The sequence below is a fragment of the Protopterus annectens genome, chromosome 13.part0 (assembly GCF_019279795.1).
Source record: "Protopterus annectens isolate FY-2018-M chromosome 13.part0, PAN1.0, whole genome shotgun sequence".
Classification (NCBI taxonomy): domain Eukaryota; kingdom Metazoa; phylum Chordata; order Ceratodontiformes; family Protopteridae; genus Protopterus; species Protopterus annectens.
In genome coordinates this window covers 298047801-298061559 of record NC_056747.1, presented here as the reverse complement: position 1 = coordinate 298061559, position 13759 = coordinate 298047801, and the positions used below count along the sequence as shown (strand labels likewise).

Below are 13759 nucleotides of genomic sequence, written 5' to 3'. Positions count from 1 at the left end.
CTTACCAGACTCAATAAGTGATCATCTCCCAGCCTTTATTAACCGAACTACCCAACAGCTCCCACACCAACATCAATATGCCCACTCTCGTAACCTAACTAATTTTAACCCTTCTGTATTTTCTGAAACCCTTAAACTAACAAACTGGGATTCACTAAAAACTCTTCCCCTAGATGAAGCCCTAGAAGTCTTCAATACTACCTTCCTTAAAATCCTAAACTCCCAAGCCCCACCTCGAACAAAACGAATAAAGTACAACTCTGCCCCTTGGCTAACTAAGGACACTAAAACTCTAATGCTACAAAGGGACAAAACTTGGAAACTATAGAATAAAAATAAAAACCCAGCTTCATTCTTTCAATTTAAGCAACTCTGCAATTTTACTAAAAACTCATCATAAAAGATAAAAAATCATACTACAACAAACTACAGTCTACCCTCGCAAACAATCCCAAAAAATTCTGGAATTCCATCAATTCCCTTACACCCAGATACTAAATCCAATCCCTGTCCAGACAACAATAAGACTGACACAGAAATTGCAACCTTCTTCAACTCCTTTTTTACCAGCTCCATAGCTGAACTGACTAAATCCTTCTCCACTTCCACCCAAGCCCAAACCCAAAGCCTTCTTCACCATCCTAACTTTCTTTCTTTAGCTACAAGACAAACATTTGCCACTACCTACCTTCTCCCTTCTCTATTGTATGGTGCTCCTCTTCTAACCAACCTCACCACTTCTATCTCCTCAAAACTTGAAAGTTGCTACTACAAAATCGCCAAATTAGCTACTAACTCCACTCATTCTACACACCATTGCATCTGCCTCCGTAGTCTCCAATGGCTAGAACTCCCTAATCACCTCGATTACCTCCAACTTACTACTGCACACAAACTAATTTTTAAACACACTGCTTGCCCTGCATTATCTAACATCTTGCCCTTCTACACTCCTCTCAGGCCCCTAAGATCTGGCCACCAAAATCTTATTTCAGTATACAAACCCAAACAACCTCCTGGCCACCTCCTACTTTCTTATACTACAGCAAAAAAATGGAACTTGCTTCCTTCCCTTCTAAGAGTCACTACAAGCTATGAACAATTCAAATCTCTTCTCCATTCTCACCTCTCCCAAAACTGGAAATGTAATTGTATACTTCCTACCTAGAACTTAATACATCCCAGTTCCAATTTTTCCCCTCTGGTCCCTCTTCTTCAAACTCTCTCCTCAGCTCCCCTCCCTCTACTTCATTATCTCCTCTCTCTCCCCTGCTTAAACTCTCTCCCCTGCTTAAACTCTCTATTTATTCCTTTTAAATCGTCTCTTCCCCACTGCCTACATGCATGTCTAGCCTCACAAATGTATCTTTTGCCTTTTTCATAAGATGTACTTTCAGACTCAAACATAAAATAAATCTTAGTCTAACTGTTCTTTTTTTTTATCTTCCTCCTGGCATTTCTTCTCCTTTAAATTCTTTGCATCTCCTTCACTTCTCCTCTGTTTTACTTCTCTTGCATTCAAGATCTATGTATAACTTCTTTTTATCTCTCTCTTCTATGCTAACAATACAGTTGCATAAAAATATTAATTTCTTATGTATATTGCCAAATGTACTATGTTTTTGGAAATTGTTAAAGGTGTTATGCTGTTAGAACACAGAGTGTTATGTGTGTAATGTATTATTATTATGGAGCTTTTCTCCCCGGGCCTCCACTTAAAACGGGCTTTCGGGCCAAGTGGACTTCCCCGGTTATCAAACTGGAAATAAATAAATAAATAAATAAATTTCACAATGTTGCTGGTCTTCATCCTCCCCATCTCCCACCACCAGTTGCTGGTTTAAGTCCAAAGTACTCCTGGTTCTTTTAGGCAGCTCCGGTGCTTTCTTCTGTCAAAGTCATTCTCCTTTGGGAAAATGGAAAAAGTGTTTCACTAATAATGTCTGCATGAGTTTTATCATCATCAATAGAATAAGAAGCAGAGTCCCCTTCTACTTCCTGGCTCACACTGTTGGCTAAACATTTTATGTCTTACTTAGTTCAGCATCCCAAAACATATTTAATCATCAAGGGAAAAATATTCTAAATACAGCAGCATGAATCTCACACATGCTTCTCAACATTCACTGATTGGTGGGATAAACTTGCTTCGCGTTTGCCTGGTATACAACGAATAATCATTTTCTGTAAACAGTCTACTGTCCTGAGTTTATAATAATTTCTCTTATGCCATAATTTTGTGAGGAGTAACTCTTTCTGTTGGTATGGCTGTATATTTACTATTACAGCCTTGGTTACTTTCTCATGACAAGATTTGGAGGAAGAATGTGACATGCCTTCACAATTAAATTCTGCTGTGGAACACCAGTCCAGTTACTTAATTGTACTTTCATAACATTAATGCAGTCTGTTTATTGCAGTTCCACTGGTACAGCTGAAAATTACAGGTTCTGTCTGCATGCTCTAACACTATTTTTATAACAGCTCTTTATGAGAAGCCGCATGCTCAGACACCTTTACTTTCATTTCATCCTCTGATGTTTGCAGGTTTATCAGTTCATCTGTATAGTTAGTTAAAGCTTCTTCTATTTTTTCTTGCCTTTTGTTACATGACATTACGTATTCCTTCAGCGCTTAACTTATTTTAAACACCTTTGAATATATGTGATTTATTTTCTTCCTCTAAACTACTTGAAGTCATCTCCTCTACCAAAGCTGAAACTCGAACTGCTTTATATGCAGAACATTTGCAAGATTCTTCCCAGACATATTTTTTCTTCCTTTTTTTCTAGCTGAGTTTCTCGTTTTCTCTAAGCTCCTTTCTTTGCTGACATCCAGAGAGTGGAATTACTAACCAGTAATGGAATCTCACCCAAAATGGCAGCATTCATCAGCTTTTTGTCTGTCAATGTCACTTTTTATATGGGAAAGTTCTAATCAACCTACTGATTAGTATGCAGCCACCTTGGAAGCAATTTTTGTTTTCTAACTGTAATGTACATACATGTTTAAAAGGTTATGAATGAGTAGCAGGACAAGTACTTTTGGTTATTTCTCTTTTGTAATAATACTGTACCTACAAATTGATAAGGTTAAGAAAGAGTAGCAAAATAGATCCATTTACGGTGATTTTTCCTTTGTAATAGTAATACACCTACATGTTTGCAGGGTATGAACAAGCAGCTGAACAGTTACATTTATAGTTATTTTCGCTTTATGATACTCACGTGCCATTTCACACTCTTCAGGCCATTCGGATGAAAGCCTTTGGAGGGCCACATCTGTGATTGGTCCCAGAACAACAACCGGACGTTTGTAGTTGGCTGCAGATTAGAATAAAAGAAAAGTATGATCAATAAAAAGGACTAAGAAAGCTGTAGTTAAGTAAGTCTATTTTCTTCATTGAATATCTGCAACAGATTTCACTCAATCACATCCTGAATCAAATTAAAAATAAATATTCTGCTCTCCTTCCTGATAAAGTTGCCTAGACATTAAATCACAGTGCTGGATCTAGCACAATGCAGTCCATGTTTTACAACAAGAATGAATGGTACTGAAGAAAAACCTAGTTCAGCAATGAGTAATAATTTACTCCAACTATCCCGAGACAAACATCATAACTTAAAGTGTTCTCACTATATGTCACTGCAATCATCCTGGCAAACTGTATTTTATGGTAATTTTAGTTGTAAGATGAACAAGTACCCCCTAAATCCAGCAAGCTTGCCCTAAAAGAGTGGTTAAGCATAAATGCTAGTCAAACTTACAAATACATTTAACAGAAAAATAAAGTTTGAACAGGGATATATGTCATGAAGCATACAGACTTCTTTCTAAAAGTCACCCATCAGGTATGATGGCCCTATTCTTAATTAAATAAAATAAATAAATGGGTAGGGTAGATACTGCAAAATTATTCTCAGAAATATGGACTCTGAGGCCTCTTAAAATAGATGGTTTGGAAAATCCTAAGTAATCTAACAGAAGAACATATCCACTTATCTAAAGTCACTATACATAACACTAGTGTACTTATCCTTTTCCAAGTTCATTTACAACCCTTTCACTAAACCAGTATATTACCACTTTAATTCTCCTACCCATTCCATCTGAAATCCATCTTCCACTCATGGAATGCCTCAATTTTCAATGTAGTCTACAATTATCATACTCAATATCCCACACTCACAAGACAACCCTTGTCCATTCCTTTCCATTTATACTTTTCCTTACGAGTATGATCTGTAAAGTGATGGTGCTCATCATAAGTGATCTCACTTATTATCATGTTCTCGTTAGGCTTAACCTTCAACAATTTGGCTTTGTCACATAGAGACCACGCCTGATGTACGTTTTAATTTCTTCAAGGAGGTTGCAATCATTGCAGCTTATCATGACCTAGCCGAAGCATTCAATGCCATAATTCTTGATAGAATTGTAAGGAAAGTAACATCCCTATACATAGATCCTTATGTAGTAATGGGATGAAAGACAGAACCCACATACTTTATGTGGCAGGTGCTTCTTCAAATAATGTTAGGATAACAACTGGACTTCCGAAGTGATCTTTACTGGGTCCCTTGGCATCCACTTCTCCATTCTTAAAAATTATAATAAAGATAGTTGGTTAACCAGATTTGCGGATGACTACAAATTAAGTGTTACTGCCCCCCCCCAAAGACATCTGCACCCTTCAGAAAGAGCCTACCCTAGTTAATACCTGATGTATGGAAAATGGGCTTAAAATGAATGTTAAAAAGTGCAGTACTATTTCTTATAGAAAACAGAAGTTACCCACAACATATTGAAAGCACAACCTTACTAAACAAAAATATAGGGATCTGGGCACTTGGGTCACCACTAACTCTCCTCTGATCATCACATGACAACTGTAGTTGGGAAATATTTCTAGTTAGCAAAACTAATAGCCAAAGACATGTGATCCAGATCCAAAGAGGTTATTTTTTTCCCATTTATTAAGCACTGATCAGACTCATCACAGAGTACAATGCACATTGAAGTTGAAAAGTTCCAGAAGCTCGTAACAAAAAAGATCCTTTGTCTTAACTTTTACTAGGGAAGGCAGAGAGCCCTGTGCATATACTCTGTGCCATACAGTCTCTTGGATGGTTGTAGATCAGTGTTTTGCTTACTGAACCATTAAAAATCTACTGGGTCCTTGACATCCTATATCTCAATAAGTTAAACCCATCAACTAAGACTTTTAATCCTTCTTCAGCAGATAAACAGAATGAGATGGACAGAAAGATTAATCACCAAACTCCTCCTCTTCTCAGGAATATATAACCTCTATAGGTTATACAGTGTGATTCAATACCTTCTTTTAAACTAAACTTAGAGGACTGAATGGGTGCTATCCAGTTTACCCTGGGATGAACTGGCATCTCCCTTCTTCAGAAAAGAGCTAAAGCCTGAGGGTGGTATTGGGAAGTTGTACATGGTCTTTATATTAAATGTCCTTAAACAACCAAGGCTTCATGCTGATCCATAATTTAGTTACAAATAAGAGAAAGAGAAGTTAAATGTTTAGGTTGACCAGATGTATAATAAATTCAGCAACAAAAGATTTTACAGACAGCTTTAATTTTCTATACTACTCATTTACATCCTTCTCATCTAAACATGCAGGTGCATTTTTCTTTCATACCCTGAACATTTCTAACCCATTACACAGCCACTACCACTTTTCTTATGCCATTTCAAACACACCCTATTCCAGTTCATAATGTCTCATCCCACCAAATGTAAATACAGTCTCAGTCCTAGTTGACCAGTCCCCTCCATCACACTCCCAGCATTCTAACTATAGCCCTATATAGTATAATATGGTCAGTGAAATAGTTTCAGCAATGTCTGTTTGAATGTATGTAGAGGCTCAATCAAGTGCAGAATTCAGAAAACACTGCAGTTTGCTGACCTTTCATCTTTATATCTACAATGCATGAAGTCTCCTGCACCACTGTTTTAATTGTAAATAAATCTAAAGTCGCAAAACCACAGACTAAGTTACAGTTTCAAATGTCATAAAGCTCCACTCAACATTACACATGGGGCAGTCAGTAACACAGTAACCTCAAATCAAGGGGTTCGCTGCTTTGATTCTTGACTAGCATGCCCTTCTGTTTGGTGTCTGCATGAGATTTCATCAGGTACTTTGGGTTCCTCCCACATCCCAAAGACATGCAGTAGGCAGGCAGGTGAGTCTAAATTACCCCTAGAGATGTGTGTGTGTTTATGATATGAAAGAAAGTTCTAGCAATCTACTACCATATTCCTTACTTGCTTAGTGGATGGCAGGATTTTTGCAAGACATTACTATAGCAGACTGATGCGACTTACGTCTGGAAGGAAGGAAAGCTCCAATCAACTGTCTGTTTCAGCAAAGCCCATTTGAAGAGGACCAATCAGCCAAGTGATGAAATTCTGTACAGCATCAAACTTCCCCTTCTCTTTTTGATTGGTACTATGGGGTCTTTTATAGCCACCTGAGCTGCCACTAATATGAGGCCTCCGTTTAACATTTCAACCAAAGGACTGCATACTCAGCAGTGCAACATCTTGAGTGTACAGTCCTTTGGTTGAGATGTTAAACAGAGACCCCATGTTAGTGATAGCTCAGGCAGATGTAAAAGATCCCATGGTACTGATCAAAATGAGCAGGGAAGTTCAATGTCCCAGCCAAATTTCCCCTGGTAGTATAAATACCACCTCAGATCTCCACTGAAAAGAGATTACTAGCCTAGTGGGAGTAACCCAGTCAACAAAGGATAAAATACAATAAAAAAAATTAAGAGTTAAATGTATTTCTCACAATTTACTGTCAACAACCTGAACTGTTCCAGATCTTGATCTAATGTCTTTAAATGACTGAATAAAATTAATTTCTTAGCAATAGCATGTTTGAATATTTGCAACACGAAGTAGTCTTAAAGTGATCCCATTTAGTGGTGAAAGAAACTGGACAATTTTTACTACTTTCTTATGTTTCAAATACCAAGCAAAAAGGTAATTAGCATGTGACACAAACACTGAAATATTTTGTTTCTAGGGAGGCTGGATACAAGCTGCTACTTAGAATGGTGAAAGTTAAAATATAGTGGTCAGAATATGGAAACACGCATAGTATCACTGGATTATAACTCACAAGCAAGTAAAAAATGTTGATTACAGTGAAAGGTTTGTATTGTTAAAAAATATTTGCTCCTCTGGATTTTCAGAGCACAAAAATTCAGTTAAAGGTTCTCTTAGCCAAATTCTTCTACAATGATCCATATTTTCAAGCCATGAAAAAACACTACGGACATACAAGACTTTTCCACAAATGGGAAGGGGTATCATCAAATCATGACCCAATACAGAACTGGTCCAAAACCTGTAGATCATCAAATATACTTGACAAAACCTCTGAAGGGGCATAAAGTGACCAACTATGATCTAAAAACCAATAACTCTTAGAATAGCAAACGTAGATCCCCTGGACTCGAGCCGTGAATCAGAAGCAAACTTGCCTGTTGCTTTTTGTCACACAACTTTATTCGATAACTGCCAGCACCACAAAGTACATCTAGTAAGAATGGTTGAGCGCTTTCATCTGCATTTACCAGATTTCTTCAGAACCATTTCCCCTAACATGTCACTTCCTTTATATACACAAATTTTTGGCGCCAAAAAGTTAATTACATAATTGGTTAAAAACAAAATTGTTAATTAAAAACAAAATCACTCAATTAACATTTGTTGAGAATAAAAATACAATAAAAGTCACAAAAATATGTATATTAACCACTGTCATAAAATGTACTATATACTAGTACTAAAGTGCTTTTATACAGTGCATGATACATTTCATTATTGGGTCCCTTATACTATCTACCCTATGCTAAAATTTTGAATTTATAAATTCATAGTAAATATATATAAATAAGTAAAAATATATATTGTGTGTTAATGTATAAAATATATATATAAAATGTACTCGGCTGATGAAATTTCCTTACTCTAACGCCAAAAAGGCTTGATACTTATATGGTCATTTATACCCGGGGGGGATGTGGCATCTAAACATATCTGCCACTTACTTTCTAACCAAGCTAAATATATTTTCCAATTTCCTCCTCTGTCATTTACCTCTACCTGGTCTATAATAGCAAATTTAAAACTATGTTCACTTCCCTTTTCTATAATGTGTCTACTTAGAGCGTTCTTAGTATCTCCTTTCCTAATACTATACAGGTGCTCGTATATACGAGTTTTGAATTTCCTCTCAGTCTTTCCTATATAGTATACGTCGCATTTCTCACACTCAGCAATATACACAATACGCTGTGTATTGCAATTACCCTTCTTAGGGTATACTACAGATTTCACAATATTCTTAAGTCTCATCCTACATTTTGTGTTAATATATTTACACTGACTACATGCACCACAACTCGTAGTGCCCTTCCTACTGTTTCCTGTGTAGGCCTTTTTCTTAGTCTCTATCATTCTTTTTAAATTCAAACCTGTTTTATATACTATAGAGGGTTTCGTACCTAGTATGTTTCCAATAGGTACATTACTAGTAATTATGTCCCAATGTTTCTTTAAAATTTCTGTCATAATGTTGGTATAGGGGTTAAACCTGATGATGCATACTCTATTATCTCGGTCTATTTGGACTTTAGTACTCACCATACTGCCTGTACCCAGTAGTGGTACATATTTACTACCCCATTCTTTCTTAACATAAGACGTAATGTTGATCAACATATGTTTAGGGTAACCTCTATCTAAAAATAACTTAAAAAGAGTATCTAATTCACTTTGCATAATCTCCTTAGTCGATGACATTCTGGCTATCCTTATGCATTGGCCTTTAACTACATTACGAAAGATGTGACCAGGATGACAACTGCTATAATGTATGTAGTCATTTGAAAACGTGGGTTTTCTGTATATTCTAGACTCAAACCCTTGTCCTGTAGTACTAATCCAAGTGTCCAGATATGCTATTCCCACTTTGTCATACTGGTAGGTAAATTTGAGGAATTCCGTGGTGTTATTAAGGTACTCTAAGAACTCTTGTATCTTCTCTTCTGGACCTTTCCATAAAATAAACATGTCGTCCAGGAACCTAGTGTATAATCCGATGTATTGGTAATATTCACTTGGGAAGATGTACTTGTTCTCCCACTCGAGCATAACCAAATTAGCAAAAATGGGGGCACAAGAAGCCCCATTGCAACACCGCGAGTTTGTTTATAGTGTTGACCAGTGGAAGATGTAGTTGTGGTCTAGGACCAGCCCCATCATATCCATGATGAGATTGATCCTGTCCCAACTACAACCTGAATACTTGGTCATGCTATTACAAAAATATTCAAGACCAATATCTGCCGGTATACTGGAAAATAAATCTTTCACATCAACTGTGAGGAAAATCAAATTCTCCTGCCAAACTTCATCCGTTAGTTTGCTCAAAAAAATCCCATGAATCTTTTACTATGTGGTTAACTTTAGTATATATATGTTTCATCCAGTGGTCAATGGCTACCCCTAACTTAAATGTTTTCGATTTGGAGCCAGATATAATAGGTCTAAAAGGTGGATGTTCCAGATTTTTATGTAATTTAGGTATTCCTATAATTTTAGATAATAATGGAAAGTCATTTTGAACATTCATATACTTCATTGGTTATTCTTCTATCTAATAAATACTCCTCTACAGCAAAATCTATCCTTCTATATCCTGTAATTATTTGGTTCAACGACACTTGTTCGTAGTTACCAGATTCATTTAGGATCTTCTGTATTTCCCTTAGATATTCTTTATTTTCAAAAATCACAATCCCACCACCTTTATCTGGCTTCATTGTTCTTATCTCATCATTCATAATGAGATTCTCTAAACATTTCCTTTCTTCAGTTAGTAAATTGTCCTTATTAGCTGTGGAATCTAACTTGTTATTCTTTATATTCCTGTGTAAAATGTGTAAATCTTTACAAACCATTTTCTCGTATAAAGCTATCTGTGCGTTAGATACAGGAATGTACGTGCTTTTCTTAGTTAACTTGTTACAATTAGTGTTTCCTTTTCCCTCATTCTGATCTAAAAACCAGATAGGTGCTGCACAACTGCCCACCAAGAACACTGGAAAATAAAATATCAAAACTCAAAATCAATGTTTGATCAATTACTTAATAAAAAAAATACAGTTAAGGGCTTTTGTCCCAATAACTTAAGGACTTCAGCAGAACTAAAAACAAACATAAGCCTGCCAAAACAGTATTGTACTAATCATCCAATCCCCTTTTAAAGTGGCAAAGTTGTGTAAAACATAATACAATCAAGGAATAACACTTGTTCTATTCTACTATGCATCAACACATTATAAAATGTATGAAACATATAAAACAAAGCACAAATTCAATTTAAACAAACAATAAATAGTGTACTAGCACACTGATCCATTCAACTAAACAACAGCTATCAGTGTAAGATGCATCAAGCATATAATGATTAAAAATGTTAAAAACTGTAATACATTTCATCACAAAACAAGGAATTATATACTAATATACTGACCTACATAACAGCTATCAAGTGTGTAATATACTGTTAAAAATATTTAAATACATTTTTCATCCTGGTTATATTTATTTATTGATGGTTATATCATATAATAATGCTTGTATATCCTTCTCCTAAGGGACCTCTCAGTTTTACCCACATAAAAATGATATCATGACAAATTGCAAAATAAACCAAGCCCTTAATGTGACAGTTACCTTTTTGAAAGCTTATGGTGCATTTCCCACCAGTATAGCTGAGTTCAAAAGCAGTGTGTGCGTGTGTCTGTGTGTGTGTACAATGAGAACAATACCTGCACATAGTGGTTCCTTTGTTATCATTGCATTCATACACATTGTGCATTTTTTCCAATAAATTATTCATATTCCAAGCAGTCTAACACAAAAATTGGGGTACGACTAATCAAGGTGGAATATACAACACTTGCCTTAAGAATGCACCAATGATTTTCATAACTTCATTATAGCCACCATTAAATTAAATACCATATGCTTTATCAAAAACATTTGAGGCCCCATTATGGTCTTGGTGGTTCTTTAGATTTTTCAAAAGACCTAACCCCAAAAGAGGTTGACAATCATTGTGCCTTCTTTTTATAATTTCTCTCAATAATATCATTAATTCATTTTCTGGGATAACATCTTTATGCAAACATTTGTCATAATTTTAGGCAATCTAATTTAAATACATCAGTAACCATCCTACATATCCTAATATATTTCCCTTTTACCAACCCTTTCTTTTTTAATAGGACAACTTTTAAAATGTAAGTAGGTATTACTAAAAGTGGATTTTCTTATAAACAATGGAAGCAAACTGCCTATCCTTTTTGTAAACAGTTGTATCCAAACAATTAATCCTCTCAATATATAAATAACTTCTGCCACCATATCCTTTTCTCCAGTCTACATAATAAAAATATCATCCAAAAATCATAGGTATAAAGAACAATATTTGTAACAGATTGAAAGGAGGATACATTTATTTTCCTATGCAAACATAACAAGGATGGCAACCATGGTGGCACAAGCTGCCCCCACTGTCACACCTTTAATTTATTTAAACTTCTCACCTTCAAATATCTGCATTAATATACAATATATATTTTCTTAAAACCAAATTTATACAATCCATAATTAAATGAATTCCTTTGTCATTTAAGAAGTCCAAACTCAAAAGAGCATCATGAAATAGGTTCAACTCTTCAAGTTGGGGAATAGAAGTAAATAAATACCATCAATAGTGACAAACAGCATCTGATCATCATACAACTCTTTTTTGATCTTCCCTAGAAAATCCTATAAATCCTTCAATAAAGAGTGAATTTTAGTAAATGCTGATTTCAGCATCTTATCAACATACAAGGCCAGTGGGTAGCTTTTTGAATCCTGAGATGCAACTACTGGCCTAAATGGAGGATGTGAGGGGAATGCATAAAACAGATGCTTTCTCAAGTTTTGACAAATAACTATGGGATATGATTCAATCAGGGGACAACTATTCATTCTCCAAGAAGGCAAACAGATCCCAAAGTATCTGCTTGTGTGAATTGCTTAGACTGCATGAATATCTGAATATGCAACTACCAATCAGAATGTACTAGAATCATTCAGTCTATGCCTGCAAAATAAAAGACTTGCACCTGGAAAAATCATGACTATTGTCAACTGTCAGACCTGCAAAGCCAGTTTTCAAAAACAATACATCTTTGTCATTGCTTACTTGTTTATGCATGACATAACTTAACATTTTTCATTTCAAAACCAGTTCTTCGTAGATTCATAGGTGGTTACTAAGCCAATGGCACAAGAGGCTTTACAAGCCTAATTAATAATACCCAGGATATGACAACAGTGTATCTTAATTCCCCAAATATGGGCTGGGGTAGTATCAGGGTAGTGGGTCTTTGGGTGTTGGAGCCCCTGAGTCATTTTATAGACTGCCTGAATAGTAACTAGAGGTTGGTGGTCAGTTTCAATCCAAATAGCTCAACCATAAATATAATCATGAAATTTGGAACATGCAAATACTATTGCCAACATTTCCTTCTCAATTTGAGTATACCGCATCTCAGTTTGGGTAAATGTTCTAGATGCATATGCTACTGGTTTACCCTCAAAGTATAACTGTGCCAAGACCCAAATTTGAAGCATCACAGGAAAGAGTAACTGGTTTGTTCACATCATAGTATCTTAATAATAGGTGGGGTGGCAATTTTCTGCTTAAGGTCTTCAAATGCCTGCTAGTGCTGTTCCAACCATGACAATACAACATTTTTGTGGATTAGCTCTCTTAAGGGTGCTATCAACTCATTGAAGTCTGGTATAACCTTGCCTAAATAGTTGACCATGCCCAGAAAACATTGTAGAGCTTGTACATTATCTGGTGCGGACATCTCAAGAATAGCTATTTGCTTGGTCAGGTCCAGTCTCAAGCCTGTACTCGTGAACAAATGATCTATGCAGGTAACTTCTGGAAGTCTGAATATGTACTTCAGAGGATTGAGTTTCAAAGTTTACAGCACATACTCTGTCTAGAACTTTCTTTAGGTTTCTGTAATGATCTGCTTCACCATTGCCTCCAACCGATAAAGCATCTACTATTATGGCACAATGATAACCCGAACAAATTTGCTCCACTGCACACTGAAAGACTTCACTTGCAGAATTTATTCCAAATGGCATCCTTAGGAATCTATAGCTGCCAAACAGAGTACCAAAAGTAGTTAGAAATGAAGATTTGCGATGAAGCATCACTTGCCAAAATGAACACTTTGCATCCAAGACAGAGAAAACAGTGGCAATTGATATTAGAGCTGCAACTTCTTTGACTATGCACATTGGATGATACAGTCTCTTTAATGCTTTGTTCAAATCTCTTGGGTCAATACATATTCTGATTTTGTCTGAGCCTTTTTTATGAGCTGCTACCATGGATGACACCCATTCAGTTGGTTCTGTGAGTCGACAAATCACACCTTACTGCACCATTTTATCCAGCTGAGCCTTAACTTTATCCTGCATAGCTATCAGAATTCTTCTTGCTGGTCTGACTACTGGCATGACCTCTGGGTCTAACTTCATAGAACACACAATTGGAAGTTTGACTAACGTCATCGAAAACATCAGCATACTCTGAAAAAATGGCTTCAGAAAAATTAGA

General features: G+C 36.0%; 1 protein-coding gene across 1 annotated transcript in view; it reads right to left on the bottom strand.

The window, feature by feature from the left end:
• Positions 1–13759, bottom strand: part of TJP3 (tight junction protein 3) — a gene marked incomplete at its 5' end in the record, with an annotated part of 839650 nt that overhangs the window by 176588 nt on the left and 649303 nt on the right. Inside the window, 1 exon segment of the mRNA XM_044053884.1 lies at positions 3228–3323. Within this exon segment, the coding sequence (XP_043909819.1) occupies positions 3228–3323 (96 nt within the window).